Source organism: Mustela lutreola, chromosome 7, assembly GCF_030435805.1.
Source record: "Mustela lutreola isolate mMusLut2 chromosome 7, mMusLut2.pri, whole genome shotgun sequence".
Taxonomy (NCBI): Eukaryota; Metazoa; Chordata; class Mammalia; order Carnivora; family Mustelidae; genus Mustela; species Mustela lutreola.
In genome coordinates this window covers 143,156,184-143,183,954 of record NC_081296.1, presented here as the reverse complement: position 1 = coordinate 143,183,954, position 27,771 = coordinate 143,156,184, and the positions used below count along the sequence as shown (strand labels likewise).

The window sequence follows — 27,771 nt, the reverse complement described above, 5'->3', positions numbered from 1 at the left end:
AGCAAAAAAGAATAAAGTGGCTAAGTGTGATTTTTGTCACAGTTTTATCACTTGAATAACCATTCACAGAAGCAAGGCAGAACTGAAGAAGGTGCTAATTATGAGTACCAGTAAATCTGGACAGTATCTGAATATGATAATTTAAAAATGATTTACACAGGGGCACCTGGGTGGCTCAGTCATTAAGCATCTGCCATCGGCTCAGGTAATGAGTCCAGGGCCCTAGGATCCAGCCCTGCATAGGGCTCCCTGCTTAGCGGGAAGCCTGTTTGTCTCTCTCTCCCATCCATCCCCCCGGCTTGTATTCTCTCCTTTGCTCTCTGTCAAATAGATAAATAAAATATTTTTTTTTAAAAATGATTTGCATGAAATATAGGTTTTACAATTTGAAATGGAGTTGCTTAAATGTTTAGCTGCTCATAATATATATTAAACCTTCTATAAGTCATTATTATTACTCTCATAAAGTCTTTCAAATATACTTAATTCTTCACTATTTTTACACAAAGTCACAATCACACAATTAAATATTCTCCTATGACTGTTCTTTAATTGTTTTCCATAGTCTTTAGGCCGCCCTGACATAGACTCTAATCTGGGATGTCTTCTACTCCTTTGGTATCTTTTTTAGGACAAAACAGGATAAATGAGAATCCTAAATAAATGGCTGTTTGTTGATTGAAGAAAGGAATGAAAACTGTCAGCATAAATAAAGGCTTTCTTAGTTACATATTCATCAATATACATTTTCCTTATATCCATTTATTTAGTTAACCTCCTATATTATGGATTAACTTTAATTATCTTAAAAGCTGATTAAAATCTTATCTTCTATAACTCAATTATATAGTTTCAGCAAATACATTTGATTCTTTGTATAAATATGCTATATATATGAGTGTATAATATTCTTTACACATTCCCATGAAATCAAGATTTTTCAGGAGTTATACTTGACTTTATTATGAACTCATTAACAAAAGGATTTTTTCAAAATAATTTTGAAACCTCTAAAGGCCAACCTTCATCTTTTATTCTTGCTTTAAGAAACTATGGATGCTCAATAGACTGTCCATGAACCGGATTTAGCCTGCTCTGCAGACTGTATAGCAGGCTCGGTATTTTTAGCTTTAAATCAAATTCACTTACCTACAATAATTTCTTAGTCAAGGGGGCCTAGCCACTTGTTCCCTTCTACTATCAATTAACGGGCACTTCCAGTAGTCATGCCAAGAAGCTTAGGTCAGCTGCTATCACTGAAATTGAATGTGAAATTAAACCTGGATGGGGGACACTTAATGCCATTGAAAATACAGCATGATTCTGGGAAAAATAGCTATGAAAAACTGATTCACTTTTGAATCACATGCAAAGCCAAAATAAACATTTTCTCAATTTACTATCGTAACCAGTAAAAAGAAATTGATAATGCCTGCATAGAAATGTGGGCATCTTGTAGAAATAATGTGCTATATCCCTGACCTAAATCACAGCGACCAGAACCATGATGCGTATGGCTAAAAATGAAACTCAAGAACAAACTAACTACGGTATTTTAAACACATAAACTAATAAAAAATTATGAACCTATAACCAATCAGAAAGCCAATGCAAAGTATATAAAATTCACTATCAGCAAACAGAGTCCCCATTAGTCTATAACCTCCCTGACCCTAAATAGTGGGTACGTTCCCTGAGGACACGTAGGCTGTTATCCGTGTTGCTCATTCAGGTACAAATAAGAAAAATACTTTGTACACAGCCACAGACATAAATAACAAATACTATGTATCAAATATGTAATATTATATATTAATAATCAATAAATATTAAATATCAGCGAAAAGAATGTTCAAATAAATCAAAGATTTTTGTTTAAAGCAGGCAAACTAATTCGGAGGGAATTTAGGAAGCAATAAGTGAATATAAAACTAAAACTGTGATGGCCGCAATTCAATCTTTATTTGGTGATTCTTTAGAAGTCACCGGAAGGTGGTTATTAGGAATATTAGTTAAATTTCATTATCCGTGTTGTAGAACTGCTATTAATATAAATTTAAGTCAACAGAATACCAAATAAGATAGCTATGATTTCATAAGACTAATGAAGTTCTGGTTTGTTTTTGGTGGGTTTTTTTTGTTTTTGTTTTGTTTTTTTTGAGCTACTGAAAAGCTAACTTTATTAAATAAAACGTCTTGGGGCACCTGGGTGGTGCAGTCAATGAAGTGTCCAACTTTTGATTTAGGATCAGGTCATGATCTCGGTCATCTGATCAAGCCCAGCATCCGGAGTCGGCTTGAGACTCTCTCCCTCTCCCTCTGCCCCTCCTCTCTCTTCCCACCCCTGGGTGCATGCACTCTCTCTCTAAAATAAATAAATCTTTTAAAAAAATAAATAGAATAAATAAAATGTCTCTACCGGGAAAATGACTAAATACAACTTAAGATCTGGATTTTCCCATTTTCATTAGCTAGTTTTCCTAAATATTTTCAATATAATTCAAAATGTGTACCGTAATACTTCCTCCATGCCACAATTAGAACAAAAGATCAGCCATTCAAAACTCTGAAATCTCCTCTTAATAATGACAATGTGTGACTGGAATAATGGTAAATTCAAACCTTATTTTGCACCAACTTACTCTAACTTTCGGCAAGACTCTCCGAAGTGTCTCAGCAGGATTCTGTCGCATCAGAAATGGAAGATTTGCGATCACACTTGTTCCTTGGATATCTTGGCCAGCACTTACAAAGAAAACACAAATTCAAAATTTGTAATTATAAGCCAAGTGCCCAGTTTACAACTATAAAAAGCAGGGATTAATCTGCTTTTAATGATACATGCTCAGACATCTGACAAAGTTTTAAACTTTAAACACATATTTAGATATAAAAATAAAACCAGACCTGAAACTTCATTAAGTAAGTCTTATAACAAATGCATGAAGATGTTAATTATGCTTATGCTAAAACAAGACTCTACCTATGTGTCTTAAGTCTAAAAGTCTCAAGGCAATTTTCAAATACTTCCTTTAAAACACTACCTTATTTTTTCCTGTGATCTGCCAGTTTGCTGTATTTTTTTTTAATATTTTATTTATTTATTTGACAGAGAGAGATCACAAGTAGGCAGAGAGGCAGGCAAAGAGAGAGAGAGAGGAGAAAGCAGGTTCCCCGCAGGGCAGAGAGCCCGATGTGGGACTTGATCCCGGACCCTGGGATCATGACCTGAGCTGAAGGCAGAGGCTTTAACCCACTGAGCCACCCAGGCGCCCCTGTTGTATTTTATTTTAAAAAAGTATGGATGTTGTAAAAGTTCACTATGATAAAATATTAATAACCATTAACAACAGCAGGGACAGCAACAAAATCGACTACCACAGAATCGCGCAACTTTCTTCTGGTACAGTGAAACCACTGTTGGACTAGCTGGACTCTAAATGTTGCCAGAAACTTCTTAAAGATTGTTCATTATCCCCAAAGTTCAGTGAGGTATATTTACGTAGTACCTTTGGATATAACGTTATTTCATTAGGTCAGTAAGACTTTCCCAAAATAATCTCGGTGACATGGTAGGGGCCCAACTACCCTGGAAAAGGTGTTCAAATTCTTCTGAAAAACTATTTCCACACAGAAGAGTCTTTGAAAACATTAACTAAGCAACCTATGCACATACTTGAAACATACATTAGAAAGATGCTAATCAATGTGGCACCACTGGAGATGGAAATGCTACTTTTTCTTGACTGCAATACCAATTTAAATGTTAATTCCGACACCATGATATTGATTTTAATTAAAATTATTTTTATTTACCACCTCAAATATAACTTTTGTGATTATCTGTACATAAGACCTTAACATGTTTTCTTAAAGAATTTCATAAGGTATTACATTTACTGGCGTCAGAGTTTAATAACATCTGTTAATAAGAAGCATATCCTAAGAAAATGCCATATGATTTCACTCATATGAGATAAACAAAAGAGAAGGGGAAAAAAGAGAGAAAGAGGGAAGGAAACCATAAGAGACTCTTAGCCTTAGTGACCAAACTGAGGCTGACGGAGGACGGGTATCAAGGAAGCTACCTGTTATGAGGAGCATTGGGAGTTATAGGTAAGTAATGAATTACTAAATTCTACTCCTGAAACCAATATTACACTGTATGTTGACTAATTAGAATTTAAATAAAATTTGTGGGGGGAGGGAAGAAGCATATCCTGATGCTAAATGGAGCTGCCCCATTGTGAAGAAAGGCTTTTCCCTCTGTTGCAACATGGCAATGAAATATAGGTCAGTACAATCTTTTCACATTCTTGACACTCTCAAAGTGAATACTTGAAAAGACAAACCCAAAAAGGAAATGAGAAAAGAGTAAAAGAGGAGACCCATGCCATGATGGGAAGAAGATAAAAAAGGGGGAATTAAAGTTGCATATACCACAGGTGACCCTTGAACAATATGGGGCTAGGGGTGCTGTCCCCCCACGCAGTCAAAAATCTGCATGTAACTTTCAACTCCCCCAAAAGGTAACTATTGCTAATGGGACGCATAACTGATAACATAGTAGATTAATAAATATTTTGTATACATATCATATACTATAATCTTACAAATAGAGAAAATAAAATGTTACGAATAACTCCGTAAGATAAAAATACATGTATGCACTGCATTTACTGAAAAAAAAAAAAAAAAAACGCATATAAGCCAACCTGTTGTGCATATAAGCCATCAAACCCACGTTGTTCAAAGATCAACTACCCTTCTAGCAGGTCACATGGCAGCCCCTCCATAAGATATGTCTGCATCCTAATCCCGGAACCTGGGAATGTTACATTAATTTGACAAAGGATCTCAAAACCAAGAGATCATCCTGGATAATCCAAGTAGGCTATAAACCCAAGAACAAGTGTCCTTAAAAAAGACACTTAGAGAAGATGGCAGACCAAACAGAAGAAGGGAATCTGATTGCAGAGCAGAGATGGGAGCACAGCCACCAACAGTCAGGGAATGGCAACCACCACCAGAAACCAGAAGAGACAAAGAACAGATTCCCCCTTAGAGACCCGCTGACACCTTCATTTCCACTTGGTGATACTGATTTCAGACTTCTGGCCTCCAGAACAGTGAGAGAATAAATTTCTGTCATTTTAGGCTATCCAGGTAGTGATGATTTCCCACGGCAGCAAGAGGAAACATGCCACCAAAGAACTGGGATAGAAAAGAAATATCTGAGAAAGTAATGCTTCGTAAGACAATTCCTGCCCAGAGCAGAGGTTCAATGTCTCTTGAAAGGATGGATGAATGGATGACTCATTAGATGAACTAATGCCAGGAATATTTAATATTGAACAGAACATTGGTGGGTTTTATCCACTAATTTTGCAATTAGGCAAAAAACAATATGCTATTAGAAATCTAATAGATGTGAATACCAAACATTGCATTGAGGAAACATAAAAACAAACAGAAAACAAAAACTAAATGGCAGATTAGCCCAAAATATCAATAATTACATAAGATGTAGTAGTCTAAACTCATTAATTAAAGGACAGGAATTGGCAGAGTGGACTTAAAAACATGACTCAACTAAATGCAGCCTACAAGAAACTAATCTCCAGTAGAATAGCAGCACGTTGAAAATAAAGGGCAGAAACACAAAGCAGAAGAAAGCAGGAGTCTCTAGATTAGTACCAGATAAAATAAACTTCAGAGGAAAGAAAATCACCAGAGATATTAACACTGTGTCATGATAACAGAGACCATCCACCAGGAAGACATAGCAATCCTAAACATGTGTATGCCAAATATGGGAAACAAAAGTCTACATAACTGAAGAGAGAAATAAACACATTACACAGGTAGATGGACATTTCCACAACCCTCTTCCAGCAACCATGGGACAAGGAGACAGAAAATTATCAAGGACATAGGAGAACTCAACAACAGCATCAGCCAACAAGACCTAACTGATATTTAGAAGACACTCTGTCCAACAACAGATTACACATTCAAGTGCGCAAAGGATGTATGTCTAAAAAGACCACATCCTGAGCCATAACACAATCCTCAACAAATATTTAAAACTTGAAATCAGAGGCCCTTGAATGGCTCAGCTGGTTAAGCATCTGCCTTCAGCTCAGGTCATGATCTCAGGATCCTGGGATCCATCCCGGTGGCGTGGCAGGCTCAGTGGGGAGTCTGCTTCTCCCTCTCCCTTTGATTATTCTCCTGCTTATGCTCTCTCTGTCTCCCTCTCTCTCTCTCTCTCTCAAATAAAATCTTAAAAAAAATTGAAATCATACATAATTTTCTCTGACCACAACAGAATCTAACTAGAAATCAATAATAGATAACTTAAAAATCTAAAACTCTTGGAAACTACTATACTTCTACATCACGCATGGGTCAAAGGAGTCCAAGAAAATAAAAAAATACATCGACCAGAAGGAAAATGAAAGTACCACATATTAAAATGTGTGGGACACAGTGAAAGCAGTGCAGAGAGGGAAATTTATAATACTAAATGTATACATTAGAAAAGAGGAAAAACCTAAAATAATAATCTAACTTCCAACCATGAGAACCTAGAAGAACAAAGGAATCACAATTCAAACAGAAGGAAATAGTAAATGGAAGAAAGTAATACATAAATATCAAAAATGATACAGAAAATAAATAAAGACCTCATTCTTTTAAATGATCAATAAAATCGGGGCACCCAGGTGGCTCATTCAGTTAAGTAAGCATCAGACTCTTGATTTCAGCTCAGGTCATGATCTCAGGGTCATGAGACCCAGCCCTGCATCAGGCTCCATGCTGAGCTTAAGATTCTCTCTTTCCCTTTGCCCCTTCCTCCTATTCATTCCCTCTCTCTCCCAAGGGAATAAAAGGGGGAATAAAGGGTCAATAAAATGGACTACATTCTAGTAAGACTGGCAAATTAAAATGAGAGAAAACACAAATTACCACTGTCCGGATTGAAACAGCATATCACTACAAACCCTACAGACACCAAAAGGATAATAAGAGAGTGCTACAAATAATTTGACATATATAAATTGGAGAACTTAGACCAAATGGGCCACTCCCTCAAAAAAAAAAAAAAAAAACCCTACAAACCATCATAACTAACCCAATTCAAAATAGATCATTTGAATAGTCCTATAACCATTAAGGACATTGCATTTTTGTCAAACTCCTTAAAGAAATCTCCAAGTCCAGATATTTTCACTGGCGACTTCTATCAAACATTTATGGAACAACTAACACCATTTTATACAATCTCTCTTTCAGAAAACAGAAGAAGGGGGAACATTTCCTAAATTACTTTATGAAGCTAATATTATAAAAATACCAAAACCAGGCAAAGACCAAAAAGAAAAATTACAAAACAATATCATTCATAAATTCAGATGCAAAAAAATTTTTTTCAAATGCAAAAAAATCTTAACAAAATACTAGCAAATAAAATAGTGATATGTAAAATGAAAAGTTATACACCATGATCAAATGGAGTTTGCTCTAGGGATGTGAGGCTAGTTCATTATTCAGAACCAGTGCAATCCATCATATTAACAGGTGAAAGAAGAAAAAATCCATGAACATATCAAGCAGTGTATAAAAAACATTTGCCCAAATTCAACACAAGAACACTGAAATTACAAACACAATGCCACTTGAAAAATGAAATACAAAAGTGAGGTTTAACACAATTCATATCAAAAATCTAAAGATTCTGGGACACACATTTTTCTAAAACTTATATGGAATGGCGAAGGAGCTAGAATTCTTGAAAAGACAAAGATTACACAAATGGAGAACCAGATTAGTGGTTTCCAGGGTTTGTTAAAGATAGGTGTGGGAAGGGAAATGAATGTGAAGAGGCAGTGATAAAAATCCTACCTATCTTGATCACATCAATATCAACATCCTGGTTGTGCATGTACTATAGTTTTTCAAGATGATACTATAGGGGGAAACTAGGTAAGGGGTGTACATGGGTATCTCTATTATTTCTTACTATTGTATATGAATCTATATTATCTCAAAATAAGTTAAATTTTTTAAAAACTCAATATGACAGAATTCTTTAAAAACACATATGAGCATCTCAATAGATATAGAAGTCTGACAAATCTAGCATTGACTCATGATTTAAAACTATCAGCAAACCAAAAATTCCTAGGTAAAGAATGCTCTTTAGATAAAGGGCATCTATGAAAATTGTGCAGCTTTCTTCATATTTAATGGTAAAAAAATGAATGCTTTCTCTATAATCAGGAATAAGATAAAGATGTTCACTATTACCATTTCTATTCAACATAGTGTTGGAGGCTTGGTTTGTGCCAGGGAAATAAGCAATAAAAAGAAATTAAAGGCTTATGGATTGCAAAGGAAAGAGTCAAATTGGCTTTAGTCACAGATGACATTATTGTCTACAGCAAAAACAAAATTTATATGGAAATGCAAAAGATCTAGAATAGCCAAAACAAATTAGAATACAAATAAGGTTATAGTAGGGCAAATATTATTTTATTTCACAACTTATTAAAAAGCTAAAATAATAAAGTTAATAAAAATAAATAATAAAGCTAATAAAAAAGTGTGGCACCAGCATAAAGACAGTCCTATAGATCAATGAAAAAGAATCAAGTGTCCAGGAAATAGACACAAACATAAATACATGATTAATTTTTGACAAAGGTGACAAGATAATTCAATGAGGAAGTGATCATCTTTCCAATAATGATGCTGGAACAAATGGATAGCCATATGCAAAACATAATGAATCTTTCCCCAACCTGAAGCAATACACAAAAAATTAACTCAGTGTAGATTACAGGCTTGAATGTAAGAGAGCCAATACTATAAAACTTCCAGAGCAAAACTTAGTAGACAATCTTAGTGACCTTGGGTTTGACAAATATTTCTTAAATAGGAAACAACAGACAGGGCGCCTGGGTGGCTCAGTGGGTTAAGCCGCTGCCTTCGGCTCAGGTCATGATCTCAGGGTCCTGGGATCGAGTCCCGCATCGGGCTCTCTGCTCAGCAGGGAGCCTGCTTCCTTCTCTCTCTCTCTGCCTGCCTCTCAATGTACTTGTAATTTCTCTCTGTCAAATAAATAAATAAAATCTTTAAAAAAAAAAAAAAAAAAAAAAAAAAAAAAAGAGAAACAACAGACATAAATTATGAAAGAAAAAATATAACAAAAAGAACTTCATCAAAATTAAAAACATTTGCTGGTATTAAGAAGGGCACTTGTTGTGATGAGCACTGGGTGCTATATATAAATGATGAATCACTAAATTCTGCTCCTGCAACCAATATTACACTGCATGTAACTAGAGTAAATAAAAATTCTTTTTTTTTTAATTTTTAAAAAAAAATTTTAAATTGAAAACATTCGCTTTCCAAAGACATTGATCGCTACAAAAACAAAAAGGCAAGCCACAGCCTGGCACAAAATATTTGCAAGATATATATTCAACAAATAACTCATATCTAGAATACATAAAGCCCTCAAACTAAGTAAGAAGAACATCCAATAAAAAAAAAAGGACAAAAGATTTCAAAACTTCACCAAAGAAAATATACAAATGGCAAACAAGCACAAGAAAAGGATGCTCAACAAAATCAATCATTAGGTAAATTTAGGTTATAACTATAATAAGATATCACTACACATCCATTAGAATGACTAAATTTATAAAGACCGAACATACCAAATGTTGGCAATCATATACTACTAGTGGCATCACATACTACTGGTAGAAATGAAAACTGGTACAACGCTTTGAAAAAGATTGACAATCCCTTAAAAATTTACACCTACCAAAACCTAGACATTCCACTCTTATTTACTCAAAAGAAACAAAAGCATATGTTCACAGAAATGCGTGAACACAAATACTTATCAGAGCTTTGTTTGTAATAGACAAAAACTGAAACAACACAAATGTTCACTAATAAGTGGGTAGATGACCAAATTCTGTTATATTTATACAGTGGAATACTTTTAGCAATAAAAAGGAAGGAGCTATTGATACACACAACAACATGGGTGAATTTCAGAGTAATTATGCTGAATGAAAGAAGCCACAATACTGTATGATTCCACTCATCTAAAATTACAGGGAATGCACATTAAACTACAGTGACAGAAAGCAGATCAGCTGTTGCCTGGAGAATGAGAAAAAAAATGAACTTAGGATTGCAAAGGGGCATGAGAAAAGCTTCAGTGGTAATTGATAGGTTTATTATCTTGATCATGGTGAGGATTTCATGGCCATATACCTATGCCAAAACTCATGAGACTACATTTTAAATATGTGCAGCTTCTTTGTATGCCAATAATACCTCAATAAATATGAACAAAATAAAGTATATAAATACAAAAAGACTGACAGAAGGTTATCTAGGAAGGCGGCAACAGTAGATACATGGCTTTTGAAATTTCCTGAATTCCCTACAAAAACAGAGCAACAAGGAGAGTAAAATTAAAAACTCAAACACAACAATGTCAACATAATCAAGTGATGAGATTTCCCACATGAAATCGTTGAACACTACATCAGAAATTTATGAGGCATTATATGTTGGCTAATTGAACATAATTAAAAAAGATTTCCCACATAAACCCAAGATCTTGCATGTATGGACAGCAGTTAAAACTATAAATGATTTTGTGCACTCCAATAACTGATAAGTTCAATGTGTCTACAATAATATCTGAAGGAGCTAAACCAGTCTTATCCCTATGAACTCTCAAAACATCTAGAACAAAGGCCCACTCTGAAGAAAAATTCTAGGAAATAGTATATGAACAGAATGGATAGAAACAGAATACCACAAAGGGAAGACAAGGTCCCAATAAATGTAGAGAAATAGAGCCCAGAAACCTCAGAAAGTAAAGCATCCTATTTTAAAATTAGGTATAAAAGGTTAAAAAAAAAAAAAAAAAAGAAGGAGCTCTAGAATCATGAAATTAGAAAAGCTACCCTGAACTACACTGCCTTCTAGGGTTTATGAAATTAGTTTCACATAAAAAGGAGAAACATAGACGGATCATGATATAATTCCATATACAACTACCAAAAGAAAAAGAGCATAAAGAATGGACTAACATCCATAAAGACAATGAAAGACAGACATGCCCATAAAACAGCAAACTATAACTATTATTTCCCTCACAGCTCCTGAGGGAGCTGTCCAAAAGAAAGAAAGAAAGAGAGAGAGAGAGAGAAGGAAGGAAGAGAGAGTGTAAGATATTGGAAAAAAAATCATAATTATGAAAATTTAGAAATAAGGTGATAGAATTCAGGAAAGAAATGAAGAAAGTATTTCAAAAAACACTAAGCTTGAAAGAACACAAGGGTGAATGAATACAATAAATAATGCCTTAAGAAAAAAAAGGGTGAAAAGAAAGAAAATTTTTAAATATAAAAAGATTTGAGAAAGTGATATAAAAGATAGGCAAAAAAAGACCAGCTCCTACTTTTTATTTTATTTTTTCAGAGTTCTAAGAGTCATTGTTTATGCACCACACCCAGTGCTCCATGCAATACATGCCGCCCTCCTTAATACCCACCACAAGGCCCTCTCAATCCCCCACCCCCCTCCCCTCCAAAACCCTCAGTTTGTTTCTCAGAGTCCACAGCCTTTCATGGTTTGTATCCCCCTCCGATTTCCCCAACTCACTTCTCCTCTCCTTCACCCAATGTCCTCTGTGTTATTCCTTATGCTCCACAAGTAAGAGAAACCATATAATTGACTCTCTCTGCTTGACTTATTTCACTTAGCATAATCTCCTCTAGTCCCATCCATGTTGATACAAAAGTTGGGTATTCATCCTTTCTGATGGAGGCATAATACTCCATTGTATATATGGACCACATCTTCCTTATCTTTTCATCTGTTGAAGGGCATCTCGGCTCTTTCCACAGTTCGGTGACTGTAGCCATTGCTGCTATGAACACCGAGGTACAGATGACCCTTCTATTCACTACGTCTGTATCTTTGGGGTAAATACCCAGTAGTGCAATTACAGGGTCATAGGATAACTCTTTTTCTAATTTCTTAAGGAATCTCCACACTGGGCGCCTGGGTGGCTCAGTGGGTTAAGCCGCTGCCTTCGGCTCAGGTCATGATCTCAAGGTCCTGGGATCAAGTCCCGCATCGGGCTCTCTGCTCAGCAGGGAGCCTGCTTCCTCCTCTCTCTCTGCCTGCCTCTCTGCCTACTTGTGTTCTCTGTCAAATAAATAAATAAAATCTTTAAAAAAAAAAAAAAAAAAGGAATCTCCACACTGTTTTCCAAAGTGGCTGTACCAACTTGCATTCCCACCAACAGTGCAGCAGGGTTCCCCTTTCTCCACATCCTCTCCAACACTTGTTGTTTACTATCTTGTTGATTTTGGCCATTCTAACTGGTGTAAGTTGGTATCTCAATGTGGTTTTGATTTGAATCTCCCTGATGGCTACCGATGATGAACATTTTTTCATGTATCTGTTAGTCATTTGTATGTCTTCTTTGGAGGAGTGTCTCTTCATGTCTTCTGACCAGTGGAACAGACTAGAGAGCCCAGATATGGACCTGCAACTCTATGGTCAAATAATCTTCCACAAAGCAGGAAAAAAAAATCCATTCAATAAATGGTGCTGGGAAAATTGGATGGCTATATAAAGAAGAAGGAAACTTGACCATTCTCTTACACCATACACAAAGATAAACTTGAAATGGATAAAAGACCTCAACGTGAGGCAGGAATCCATCAAAATCCTAGAGGACAACATAGGCAGTAACCTCTTCAACATCGGCTACAGCAACTTCTTTCAAGACATGTCTCCAAAGGCAAAGTAAACAAAAGCAAAAGTGAACTTTTGGGACTTCATCAAGATCAGAAGCTTCTGCACAGCAAAGGAAACAGTCAACAAAACAAAGAGGCAACACAGAAAATGGGAGAAGGAAGGTATTTGCAAACGACACCACAGAAAAGGGGCGGATATCCAAGATCTATAAAGAACTCCTCGAACTCAACTCACACAAAACAGATAATCACATCAAAAAATGGGCAGAAGACATGAAGAGAAACTTCTCCAAAGGAGACAAACAAATGGCTAAGAGACACATGAAAAACTGTTCAGCTCCTACTTTTAATAGGAGTCCTCAAAGAAAAGAAATCCAGAACAAGGGAAGTGTTTAAAGAAGAAAAACTTATAAAATGAAAACTTCCTTTAAATTAAAAAAAGGGGGGAGGCGTGCTTGGGTGGCTCTGTTGGTTTAAGCGACTCCTTCTGCTCAGGTCATGATCCTGGAATCCAGGATCAAATCTCGCATCAGACTCCCTGGTTGGCAGGGAGTCCGCTTCTCCCTCTGACCCTCTCCCTTCTCATGTTCTCTCTCTTTTCTATCTCTCTCTCTCTCAAATAAATAAATAAAATCTTAAAAAATTTATAAAATAAATTTAAAAGAAAAAGATTTAAAAGAGTACACCATATACCTGAGAAAAGCCATGTAACATAACCAGCACTGAGATATACTAGACTTTAGAGAAGAAGACATTCCTTTGGCAAAATCAGCCAATTACTGAGAAACAAAATCAGAGTGCCATTAGACTTTGACAGCAGTAAGATATTAGAAAACTAAGTAATAGTGTATAGGTAATACTGCTTACCATAAACAGGACATGAAGAAACATACAAAGAAAGTGAACTTAAATTGTAATTACCATAATCTCTATCAAATATAAAATCTAAATTTAATTTCTACAGTTAATTAATGTCCATCCCTTCTCCCTCGCAGGGAGAAAAATGTATATATCATGTATATAATGAGCATTATTGCTTAAAAGGAAAAGCGGCTGGGTTAGCTAATGGTTCTCAATAAGGAGTGATCCCCGAACCACCCAGCACCGGTAAACATATGACAAAGTCTGGAGACACTTTTGATCATCACAAGTTCACAGATGCTACCGTAATTCAGTAGGGAGGATCCAGGGATGCTGCTAAACCTTCTACAATGCACAGGACTGCTATCCACAGCTAAGAATATCAACAACTGAACAAAAAATGTCTAAGAACATTTTGGTTGGTTTACACAAAGTGGCTCTTAGCTGAACCCATATGAGATCACCAACATTAGATAATTGTGGACCTATGATAATGGCAATTTCATATTTTTACCTTACACACTGAGCTTAGCAGAAGTATATTAAGTCAAAGACTTCAAGGAAGAGTACCGACCTTTACAGATTGGTAACCACAAATATGCTAAAGCAATGGTTCTCAAACTCTACCATGTACCAGAATCACCCAGAAGCACCTGTTAAAACTAGTCCTTACTCTGAGAGATTCAGGTTCAGAAGATCTTGGTGAGGCCTGAAAATCTGATTTCTAACAAGTTCCCAGGTGACCCTAATGCCATGGATCAGGGGACGATACCATGAGAGCTACCACAATAGAGAAAGAATTTAAAAAAAAAAAAAATAGACTGCAAAGTTCTTTACATTTTTAGGACTAATGAATGAATTAGCCAAGTGCACAGTAGCGGTTTGCCCAAATGAAGCAGAAGGTCCATCTGATGAGGAATGCATTTGATCGCTACTGCTGTCAGTCCTGGCAACAGGGTTCCCCATCACAATAACAATGTCCAAAGCTATGTGGCAAAGAACAGTTAGCAGAGGTGGAAAAACACGTAATTTGCTCAAACACACATTAAAGAAAAGCAGGAGAAGGAGCATGGGAAGGGGTCGTGCATGAGACAAAAGAGACACAGACAACAGTAGATGTGGCCAGATGTTCGAGTGAGTTACTGAGTCTGCATGCCTGGAAACTTCCTGGGTGCTGTGGCCCTGCTGCTATCTCCTGTTTGGTAAATAAACCAAATATGCATAGATCTCCATGAGCATCTCTGATTGAAATGAACCCAAAACAACCTGCATAGGCTGAAATTGATAGTATAAAACTTACTTTATTGCTTGCTATTTGGTATAATAAATGTAATTTTTTTCCAAAGATTTTTTATTTATCTATTTGACAGAGAGAGATCACAAGTAGGCAGAGAAGCAGGCAGAGAGAGGAGGAAACAGGCTCCCCGCAGAGCAGAGAGCCCGATTCGGGACTCGATTCCAGGACCCTGAGATCATGACCCAAGCCGAAGGCAGAGGCTTAACCCACTGAGCTACCCAGGCGCCCAATAAATGTAATTTTAAAATAAATGTTGATCCAAAATTATACTTTTTTTTTTTTTAATCAAGTAAGCTTCCTAGACTTCAAACCTACAACTTTCAACTGAAAGGCACACAGAACCATCATCCTGGCTACAAAATGCCTCTGTTCCTTTTTGCTCCAGTTGTGCTATTTCTTGGGACGTGCTCCCTTTCTAGGATACTCGCTGAGAAAGAAAAAGGACGCAAGCCCACACAGCAAACCCTTCCTCTAAAACTAAAAAGAACTGGGTTAATCATCTAATATGTACACTAGTGGCTAAAAGGAAAGAGGAAGGAAAAAAAGGACTAGGTAAATAAGTGGATTTAGGACAGTGACCTTCTAAATTCTAAATTAATGTCACTAATTATTTTATTCCCATTGGGAGATGCCCCTATTTTAAAGAGTTATTTATAGTAATATCATCAACCAATGAAAAACAAGTCAATCCACTGAAGCACTTTTCACTGTAATAAAGTTTCAGTCTTCCTTGTCACCCGAGCTCCTGCCATTGTCATGGGTCACCTCAGCATTCAGGTGAACGGTAAACAAGCAGCTCTTGACCCCTCTAATCCAGTGATGCTTTGCCCAAATTCTACAGTCCCCAAAGCCTAGCGCAATACCTCACATGCAAGAAAGGCTCCATAACTCTTTGTTGATTTAAATTGAATTTGTCTCCACATCAGCAACCCCTGTCACCACTGAATCTTACCCTCGCCTGGAAATGCTCATCTCTAGAATCTCAAACTCTGGGATCTCACTTCCTGGCTGTAAACTCTTTATCTTTCTATTTCTCTATCACTAAATCCATTTTTTTTTAACTTTCATCTCATTTCTATCCTATCAATTCCTTCTTATTCTCTAGTTTCTAATATTCCTCCTTGTGCCTTTCTCTCCCAGCAGCCTGAATGTGCCAGGCTCTTCCTCCAACCACATTCACACTAATCAACTCCTTCTTCAATTCTCCTCCTCCTGCACAGCAACAACAACAAAAATACTAATACACTGCATGCCAGGCATTATGCTAAACAAGCACTTTACTTATATCATTTAATTCTCATAATCTTATGAGGTAGAGTAGATACTTTTATTAGCTCCATTTTATAGATGAGGTTAGCTAGGGCTTAGCAAGATTACTTCCCAGAGTTACTCAGACTTACAACTCCACAAACCATGCAATACTGTTGCCTCTCTTCCAACCTAGGTGCCCAGGAAATACCAAACCCATCCAGTTGTGCTTTCTAGCCCACTCCTGCTCCTACACTATGGAGAATTATGAGAGAAAACTGTACAACTATGCTGTGTAATGCTTTTAAAAACATGATTTCAAGGGATGCCTGGGTGGCTCAGTTGGTTAAACAACTGCCTGCGGCTCGGGTCATGATTCCAGCGTCTTGGGATCAAGTCCCACATCGGGCTCCTTGCTTGGCGGGGAAGTCTGCTCCTCCCTCTGCCTCTGCCTGCCATTCCGCCTGCCTGTGCTCACTCTATCGCTCTCTCGCTCTCTCTCACAAATAAAATAAAATAAAATATGATTTCAAAAAGAGCTGGTCCTCAGCAAGGCTGGGGGGGGGGGGTACAAAATGATGATCAATTAGTGGTAAATCAAGAAAAGAACCAGGAATTCTTAGTACATCATATTGCCAAAGCAATTTCAGAGACGTTATCTTAGGTCTCCAAAAATGAGGCTCCCTGTGCTGGTTTATGAAACCCACGCCCTTCCCACAAAGAAGAGAGCCCTATGTTAGAACATATCCGGAGGCCGGCAGTCCTACCTTTCTCTATCCTTGTACCTTTGTTCAACCGTCAAAGAGTTCCAGCTCTACTGAGGAAGACAGATACAAACACTAAGAATTCTGACTAGCAAAAAGTCTCCTTTCCTGGCAGGCCATCCTCATTGTTTATTTAATCTTAAGGAACTGGGGAAAGAGAAAGGGGAAGAAATAGATACTATCCAAAAATGATGACGTAACATCATCAGTCACTACCAGCGAAATCAATCTGAGGACTCTAGCTTCGCTACTGTTAAACTACGTGTAGGCTGTCAAATGTTTTGCGTATCCACAGTCTGTGACCCTAATCCTAGCAGCTCTCATTTCACACTCAAAAATACAAAACTGCTGATGCTGTGTTTGAATTTATAACAATGAAGCAGATCCCATACGGGCCTTGTTTTGAGTTTGCAATGAAAAGTAAACTTCGGGTAGTTGACATTTAATTACTTCTTTACTCAAAGTAAATTATAAAACAGTATATTTTAATGAATGGAGCAAGATAACTTAAATGGTTAGCTCAAGGAATTAAACTTCTAAGAAAGACAAAAACTTCTTTTAAGACAAAGATGACTCAGGAATCTTGTCAGAAGATACAGAATATCAACCCACAATAGCAGTCATCTTTCAAATGTGGCGTATTTTCTTATGTTAGTACCAGAAAATAGAATCCTGAATAATGTTAAGTCTTCCAAGTACTACCTTTTATGTCGTTGGGGAACCATGCAACCCTGCTTAATCATTATGCTTAGAATCATAAAGAAAGGTATTACATTTTTGAATAGTACCAAAGGAGGGTTAAAGAAAAATTAACACTTAAAGATTTACAATGTACCAAGCAAGATACTTCACATAATCACATTAATCTTTGCAATACATGAGCAATATCTTTCTATTCTTACTTTACAATTAAGGAAACTGAGGCCCAGAAAAATAAAATGCAACTTACCCAAAGCCAATCAATTAGAGCCCGGCAGGATTCCAACTATGATCTCTAAGCCCATACCTAACTTAGGGCCACTATACCCAGGATAACATCATATCATAAGAAGTGGCTAAACTCTCAGCCTAAAAATGTCTGTAAGTTGAAAATGCCGCAAGACAAAAATTCTCACATGATTTATTTAGTAACATTCATGTTACAATAAATTAGCTAACAATTTCCACTCTGTATCTTTTACTACCACAGTATCACATCAACAGAACATGCACAAGGTGTGTGTTCACTGTGACAAAAAGAAGAACCCCTCTCTTGATTGAACTTGAATACACAGAGAGCTTTTCCTCTTGAGTAGCTCTCCAACTTCATGGATCAATGAGTGAGCTCCTTTCCCCTTCCGTCTACCAACAGAGGGACAAAGAGCCCTCTGACTCTCCAGGTATACAACTTGGAATTACTTTTACTTCCCTTTCTCCCTCATACCCCACAGCAAATCTCACAGCTGTTTACAAGATGAACATTATTATCCTCACTTGTCCTGGGGCGGAAAGAAATGATTATGGGGCAATTATTAACTAAATCAAGACTCTCTTTGATGCAAAGTTTGGTATGGTTTTATTTTATCACACATAGAAGGATAACTATTATTAAAATTCAGTTGCAGTTTTATGCATACATACATATATATTACATATACACACAGAGGCAAATGTGTGTGTACATGCCAGGTCACAATTTAAAATTATTGTAGGTCATGGTTTAAAAAAAAAAAAAAACCGTAGAAAATCACTGCTCCACAGTATTTTGCAAAGAGTAAAAGGAAAGATTACCAAGCTTTCCCCTATGTAAGAAACAAACTACAGCACTCATGTCAAAAGGTATGCAAAATATAAGTTCAGGAATAACTGTACAAACTTGGAAGATTTCTGCAAACAATGAAATCTCTGATAATTTTTGTGATCTGTCTTTCTATTTCCCCATTAACACAGTAGTAAAAACCTTTTTAAAACTCTTTTAACTTTATAGACATGTCAGGACACAGCAGGAGAGAATGGATAGCTAGAAGATTCGGATTACATAGGTGCCAACCCAGTAAGAGAGGAACCCAGGAGGGAAAATAGAAGAGATAAAAAGCAGGCCAAATCCCTGGTACCTACAGGAAGAAAAGATGATAAATTGCCCTCATCGGAAGGGGAAGAGACCTGATTACTTAACCTCTAGAACACAGGAGGACTGATACGTTCAGTCAGTCAGGGAGTTCTTAATCAGGACCTGCTGGTTCCAGGCACCGGTTCCGGATTCTCCACCACCATTTAATGATGCTTTATGCCTAGCCACAGACCTTGTCAGACAGCAAGGACTGACTAAGTGCCTATTACAGACTGTGCAGTGAACTAAGCCCTGGGATGTGACGGTGCAGCAGACACGGCCCTTGCCTTATTAGAGCTTAACAGTCAGAAAAGACAAGTATTCAATGACAATCAATTAAATCATCTCGAGTGTGCAAAGACCTATCAAGGCAACAGTACATTTGAGAACATCACTTAATTTAGAGGCCAAGGGAGGGCTTCCTTGAACAGTTGAGACCTGAAAATGAGTAGGAATAGGTGAAAAGAGAGAGTTGAAGGAACAGTGTGTTCAAAGGTTCCACGCCGGATGGGATTCAGGCAATCATTTTATAATGATGTACTGAACACTTATGATTTGCCAGTCACTGTGCTCTGGAAGTAAAAAGAAAACAATAAAAACAAAGCATTTGCGTTCTGTGTATCTGAATTAAAGTGGAAAGAGAAGAAATGGTTTCTTGCAGAAATAAAATCAATAGGACTTGATATAAAACCAATTACTGAGTGAAAAAGGAAGAGTAAAAAATCATTCCCAGATTTCCCTCCAGGATGATTTGAAAGGATGGTCAGGCTCCAATGACAAGTGAAGGCACATTTAGATTAAAAAGTGATGAATTGGGGCGCCTGGGTGGCTCAGTGGGTTAAGCCGCTGCCTTCGGCTCAGGTCATGATCTCAGGGTCCTGGGATCGAGTCCCGCATCGGGCTCTCTGCTCAGCAGGAAGCCTGCTTCCTCCTCCTCTCTCTCTCTGCCTGTCTCTCTGCCTACTTGTGATCTCTCTCTGTCAAATAAATAAATAAAATCTTTAAAAAAAAAAAAAAAAAAAAAAGTGATGAATTCGGTTTTGGGCACACTAAGTTTGAAAAGCCAGCTAGACTTTCTGGTAGAGACATCCCAGTGGAGACACCCAGCAGGGAGACCCGGCCCAAAGTTCACAAGAAAAACCCAAAGCTATAGTCACAGATATGGAAAGTATGTCACAGAGATAATCACCGAAATCTAGGGTTGGATAATATGACCCAGAAAGAGAGTCCCAAACAACAGACTGGGGCTCCTGTCTGCTTGATGGATATTACTGCAAATGAAGCACCACATCAGAAGAAATGTAACACAAAGAAATCGATCACAAAATGTAAAGGTTAACCCAAAATCAATATGCGAAATCTGCCTGAAATGGCTCCTTTTCTCTCATGCAAACGACAGGATAGAACGGAGGGCGTTGAAGAGGGCCTAAAGCAGTGATCATCTCCGTGACATAATTTCCAAACCTGTGGAAACATAATTCACTTCCTCACATTGTGACAATGAAGACACCAACATCTGTAAAGACTATGGAAGTTGTTCAAGTCAACCAGGTAATTACTGTCAGGGTCAGGACAGGATCTCCATAAAGCAAGAATCTAATTTAAATAAAACAACAGAACTATTGGTCCTAGAGTATTTCTTATGAGTTCCTAAATAACTACTAAATTAATTTCAGGGGATGGGGGGCAGCTGGCTGAATCAGCGGAACATGTGACTCTTGATCCTGGGATTATAAACTCAAGACCCACGTTGAGTATAGAGATTACTTAAAAATAAAATCCATTTTTAAAAAACTTAATTAATTGGGGTACCTGAGAGGCTCAGTCAGTTAAGTGTCTGCCTTTGGCTCAGGTCATGATCAGGGAATCCTGAGACTGAGCCCTAAGTCGGGCTCTCTGCTCAGCAGGGAATCTGCTTCTCCCTCTCCCCCTCTGCCCCAGTTATGCGCTCTCAATTTCTCTCTCTCTCTCCTCCCCTCTCTCTTAAATCAAGAAGTAAAATATGTTTTAAATAAATAAATCAATAATAAAAATTTTTATTAACTAATTAATTTCATGAATATATTTTCTTCTTTAAGAGAACCAAAGTCAATTTTATCCTTGTTGTTCCTTAAAGAATTATTTGACATTCCTATCATTCCTTCTAACAATATATGAATTACCAGTCTTCTAATTATTCTAAAAGGCAAATAGTGTCTAAGGAAATATAATTGCTAATTATACCATGTGTAATTCAATGAGTAAATATGGATACATATGAGTAAATTTACTCATACATATGAGTAAAAAATGATATACATCTTACCTAAATTATTTTAATATGTTGTCCACAAGACCAGGTCCATGTGCTACCTATGTGGAAATCATTGACACTAAGCAGTAAATGGACTTTTAAAATCACAATATGTAATGATTTTTACTACAAAATAAAAATTGGGGGCGCCTGGGTGGCTCAGTCAGTTAAGCAGCTGCCTTTGGCTCAGGTCATGATCCCAGGGTCCTGGGACTGAGCCCTGCATAGGGCTCTCTGCTTGGTGGAGAGCCTGCTTCTCCCTCTACTTCTGCCGGCTGCTCTGTACTCTACTTGTACTCTCTCTCTCTCTCTGTCAAATAAATAAAACCTTTATAAAATGAAGATTTGATGAAATAACAAGTCATTCTATTCTTTTTTAGTGAGTATTTTTTTAAAGATTTTATTTATTTGAGAAAAAGAATGAGAGAGAGAGAGCCTGAGAGGAGAGAGGGTCAGAGGGAGAAGCTCAGCAGGCTCCCCGCTGAGCAGGGAGCCCAATGTGGGACTCAATCCTGGGACTCCAGGATCATGACCTGAGCTGAAGGCAGTTGCTTAACCAACTGGGCCCCCCCAGGAACCCAAGTCATTCTATTCTTATTTATAACTCTTCACCTGCACAAAACGATTTAGAGAAGCACGCATTTAAACATGCAAAATATTGAACATATAATTTTTTTTTTAAATACCAGTCAAAAGAATCAGAGTTGATTTGTATACCCTGAGCTTTTTTGTTTTTTAAAGATTTAAAGAGAGAGAGAGACGGCACAGTGGAGGGTGGAGGGTGGAGTTGTGCGGAGCAGCAGAGAGAGAAGGACAGACTCAGTGCAGAGTGCCAAGCTTGTTGCAGGGCTCGATCTGAGAACACTGAGATCCTGACCTGAGCCGAAACCAAGAGTCCGACCCTGAAAGCTGAGCCACCCAGCCGCCCTTATCCTGAGCTTTTTTTAAACTACAAATAAGTAAATATTTTTGAAGGAATAGAGAAATGAAGGTAAGCTGCTAACTGCACTGAGCATTGAATTAAGTATACAGTCACGATGCAAGAAAGGGTCTTAACAGCATGACTAAGCGCATCTCCCTCACTTTACTAACAGAATAGAGATGCTAAATGATGTTCCCAAGGTCACACAGCTGGTTAGAGACAGATCTCTTAGCAACAAGGATTAAAAGAAAAGCACAAGTTTTATAGCTCTCACTGCTTAATAAAGAAACAAAATTAGGCTCAACTAATTTTATATATACATGTAAATACATATATTTAAAAACATATTTATATTTCTGTATAATAATTAAGAAACTTGAGCCAAACTAATAAAATACATGCTGTTTTGGAACATTAAGAAAATTCTTCCTGAAGAAAAAAAGAGGTCACATCTATTTACCCACAAAGGTACCAAAAGAAATGACTAAAACACTGGAATTCTGACCCCTCAGCAGGTTTCTACTAAGCCAGTATTTAAAAACCATCTTGAATAAAGAAATGTGGGAGTTCTTTAATGTCTTTATCAAAAAACTACAGAAACCTTGTGAACATTCCTATTTTGTAAAAGAAAGATTTAATTTGCTTAAATATCAGATGAGGAACAGGAAAGACTGAGAATACTCACAGGTTTTTAACTTGTGACATCAAGCAGAGGATGGTGCCATTTATCTGAGATAAACAAGCAACCCACATATGTGTAAAGATGTGAAGGAAATAATAAACCTAGCAGTGCAGATATGTGAGGAAAACATATTAAAAGCAGAAGGAACAGCAAGTGCAAAATCCGAGGTAGGTGCAGACCTGGCATGTTTAATGAATAGCAAAGATGGCTGGAGGACACATCGAGCAAAGAAGGGAATAGTAAGAAATTATGGGAAAGGAAGAGGTAGCCACAGAAATCAGGTGAATTACATTCTTAAACTGTAATGGAACTAAACAAGAAATCAATAACAAAAAGATACCTGGAAAATCCCCCAATATTTGGAAATTAAGCAATGTACTTCTCAGTGACTCATGAGTCAAAGAAGTTTTGAAAGAAAGTCTGGTTGTTTTTTTTTCCTTTTTAAAGCTTTTATTTAGAGAGAGAGAGCACATGTGCCCAGATGAACAAAGGGAGCAGCAGAGGGAAGGGGAGACAGTCAAGCAGACTCCGGGCTGGGCTCAGAGCCCAAGGCAGGGCTCAATCTCAGCACCCTGAGATCATGACCTGAGCTGAAATCAAGATTCAGACATGAAAGCTTCACCAACTGAGCACCTGCATGCCCCTGAAAGAAAGGTTTTTTATTTCAACTAAATGACAATGAAGATACAGAACATCAAAATTTGTGGAATGCAGTTAAAGCAGTCCTTAGAGGGAAATACATAGCATTAAAATGCTACTGATCTAAAATCAATAAAAATGCATGTACTAAAATAAAAGATCTAAAATCAATAAACTGGGATTCCACCTCAAGAAATGAAAGAAGGGAAAACTAAATGCAGAGTAAACAGAATGAAGGAAATCTTGAATAGAGAATAAAATCAATGAAATTGATACAGAAAAACATTACAGAAAAATGAAACCAAAAGCTGGTTCTTTTAAAAGACCAATAAAATGGATAAACTTCAAATGTAAACAAGAAAAAAAAAGTGAGAAAACACAAATTACCAGTATCAGCTATCAAAGAAGGAACATCACTTCAGATCCCACAAACATTAAAATACTAGCCTAATTCAGTAACTTTAGATGGAATACAGTTAAGTACTTGAAAGTCAAAAACTACCAAAACCTACTCAAGAAGAAATAGACAACTCACACAGCCCTTTATCTATTAAATATCTGAATTTTTAGCTAAAGCCTTTCAAAAATCAAAATCCCAGGCCTGATGGTTTCACTGGTAACTTCTACCTCATATTTAATGAAGAAATATGGAGCACCTGGCAACTCAGCCCATGGAACATGTGACTTTTGATCTCAGGGTTGTGAGTTCAAGCCCCAAGTTGAGGGAAGAGATTACATTAAAAAAAAAAATTTTTTTTAACATTTAAGGGAGAAATAATACCAATTCTAGACAACCTCTTCCAGAAAATAGGAAACTATTTTGCAAGTCATTTCATGAGCATCCTCCAAAAACCAAAACTGGGCAAAGATAAAAGAAAATTATAGATAAGTATTATATTAGATGAAAAAATCCTCAAAAATGTAATAGCAAATAGAGCCCAGAAACATTGATAAAAGACTAATATATCGTGATCAAGTAAATTTCATCCCAAGAATGCAAGGCTGGTTCATCATTTGAAAACTGATCAGTGTAATTCAACATATTAACAAAATTAGTTAGAAAAGTCATACATCATATCAATAGATTCAGAAAAATAAATTTATAAGATTCACCACCCATTCATAATAAAAACTGTCAGCAAATTCGGAATACTTACATCATATTTAATGGTGAGAGACTGAACGCCTTCCCCCTAAGATCAGAAACAAGGGAGGTCCTCTCTCACGACTCCTACAAGGGAGGAACCTGGCAGATACTACTTTAACCAAGTAATCAAGATTATCACCCCCAGTGATAATCGTGTTACTAGCATGTACCCCCCAAAATGATGGTTTAACCAAGTAATCAAGATTATCACCCCCAGTGATAATCGTGTTACTAGCATGTACCCCCCAAAATGATGGGATGAGAAAAGCATGTCACCTCTATGGTATTCTTCCCAAAAGCCCATAAGCCCAATCTAATAATGAGAAAAATATTAGGAAAACAGAACTTGGGAAACTCTATGGAATACCTGACCAGCACTCTTCAAAGCTATCAAAATCCTGAAAAGCAGGGGAAGACTAGGAAAGCATCACAGCCAAGAGCAGACTAAGGAGATATGGCAACTACGTACAATGTGGTATCCTGGAGGAAAAGAACATTAATGAAAAAAACTGGTAAAATCCAAATAGTCTATAGTTTAGCTAATAGTGATGTACCAATTAATTTCTTAGTTTTGACAAAAGTACCGAGGTTATGTAAGATATTAACTTTAGAGTAAAATGGTGAAAGGCATATGGGAACTGTCTGAACTATTTTTATGACTTTTCTGGGAACCTAAAATAATTCCCTCCAAAATGATCTTTTTAAAAAAGCAAAAGGTCAGGGGTGCCTGAGTGGCTCAGTCAGTTAAGCACCTGCCTTCAGACTGTCTGCTCAGCGGGGAGCCTGCCTCTCCCTCTCCTCTCTTTCTCTCTCTGGGCTCTCTCTTTCTCTTTGTCTCTCTCTCAAATAAATAAAATTTAAAAATCAAGTTAAATTGTTTGAAAAAGCAAAGGGTCAGAAAAAGATACAGTGTGTACACACTAGCCAAAAGAATGCTGGAGTGAGTATATTAATATCAGATAATGACTGATAAAAACAAAAGACTATTTCTAGGGATAAAGACTATTTCTAGGGGTAAAGACAAATATTACGTAACTATAAACTACGTAAATCACCAAGAAAACATAGCAATCCTAACGGTGCATGTACCTAAATACAGAAATCAAAATACCTGAACTACTACTAGAACTGACAGATTTGAAAGGAGTAGGCAAATCCTCATTTACAGAGACTTTAAACTGGAGTTTACTCCAGTCTTCGTCATCAGTAGAATAAGTAAATAGAAAATAAAAGAAATATAGAACTCTTGAAAAATACCATCAGCCCATGTGATCTAATTCATATTTATAGCACCTTATACACAACAACAGAATGCACACGTTTTTCAAGTACACATGGAATATTCACCAAGGTCAACCATGTTCTGGGCCATAAAACAGACCTCAGTAAAGTTAAAAGAACTTAGGTCAAGCAGAGCAAAGTATGTCCCGTGACCATTACAGAACTAAACTAGAAGCCAATAGCATAAAGATATCTGGGAAAACCCCCAAATAACTGGAAAATTCTGTGAGGCACACATGCACACCAACCACACGTATAAACCATACCCCTCCCTCCCCACCATTATCAGAGCTGCAGGGAGAGACGTCCTCTCCCGTACAAGCCCAGGCTGTACTTTTGTGAATCCTTTCCCTCTTCAAAACTACCTACTTTCCAAGCAAGTATTTTCCAATTTCATTACCAGAGAATTTCTAGGCAAATACAGTTTATAAACTTATTACCAAGAGAATTTATATGACAATTCTAAGCCAGCCAGACTTCTCAGTCTTATCTTTCATGCATGAACATGTAAATATTTTTACACTAGCCATGTAACTCTCATTCTGCCCAAAACAGACTCATAAGAAATCTACAATGTGTACAACTCTTTAAAGAAAAAATACTTTGATATTCAACAAAATGAACAGTGTTGTTTCTCTAATCATAATATTATTGCATGCAATCCTTAATGAAACACAGGCACTTTCTGAATTATGACTATTTGCCTTGCAAATGACACTTTTTATTTAAAAAGGCTGTGGAACTCTTCACCTCTCCAAGGACCTTCCACCCTACAGGGATAACCATTAGCACCACCTAGTGGATGAAATAATAAACTGGGATTCAACATCTCTTTATCTTAAAATTGAGGATACCCTGCTGAAGCAAGATGTTACCTTAAATTCTGTCAGGCCCAACCCATGGTATTCTATGGAGGGAATAGGGGGGAAACAGTGCCTGAAAAACTTAAGTGACTTGAACGTGATCACAGACACAAACGCCACGTCTGCTCACTCGCAAACTAGCCCTTTTCTATTGCATGTTTTAGCCATGTGCAAAAAAAGTAACCTCAAACCTTACCTTCGCCATATGCAAAATTTGCCTGGGAATGGATCAGAGACCTAAAATTAAGAGCTAACACCTTAAAACTGCTAAAAGAAAACAAAGGAAAAAAATCCCCCTGACCTAGAAGTTGACAAAAATCTCTTAAATATAACACAAAAAGTATTAATTATAAAGGGAAAAAAATCAATAAATTAGACCTCATCAAAACTAGACCACAACAAAGCAAATACCCTTTGCTCTCTGAAAAATACTTTTATAAAGATTAAAAAGCCACAGACTGGGAGAAAATATCTACGAAACACATATCCAACCAAAGGGCAAAAGCTTTGAACAGATACGTACCTAAACAAGGTCTGAGGCTGGCTTATAAACACATGTAAAGATGCTCAACAGCCATTGGTCATTTGGGAAAGCCAAATTACAAATACAATGAAACACCATTACACTGAACCACCAGAAATACCATTCAATGGCTTAAAACTAAAAAGATTGATCATACCAAATGTCAACGAGTATTATGGAGCAAGCTTTCATACACTGCCTGGAAATTTTAAGTTCACTTTGGAAACAGTTTAGCAGTTTCTTAAAATTTATAGATATACATTTACTATGGGACTCAACCACTGCACTCCTAGCTATATACCAGAGAAGGAAGAAAGCATGTGTCCACCAAAGATTTGTACATGAATATTTAT

The 27,771-nt window shown here is 37.0% G+C and overlaps 1 protein-coding gene across 5 annotated transcripts in view; it reads right to left on the bottom strand.

Annotated features, from left to right (window-relative positions):
- Positions 1-27,771, bottom strand: part of PPP4R4 (protein phosphatase 4 regulatory subunit 4) — a 103,299-nt gene that overhangs the window by 64,334 nt on the left and 11,194 nt on the right. For all 5 annotated transcript variants that reach the window (XM_059183000.1, XM_059182995.1, XM_059182996.1 and 2 more), the window contains one exon: positions 2,643-2,745. In XM_059183000.1, coding sequence (XP_059038983.1) covers positions 2,643-2,745 — 103 coding nt within the window. Of the gene's footprint in view, positions 1-2,642; positions 2,746-27,771 lie in introns of those variants that run through there.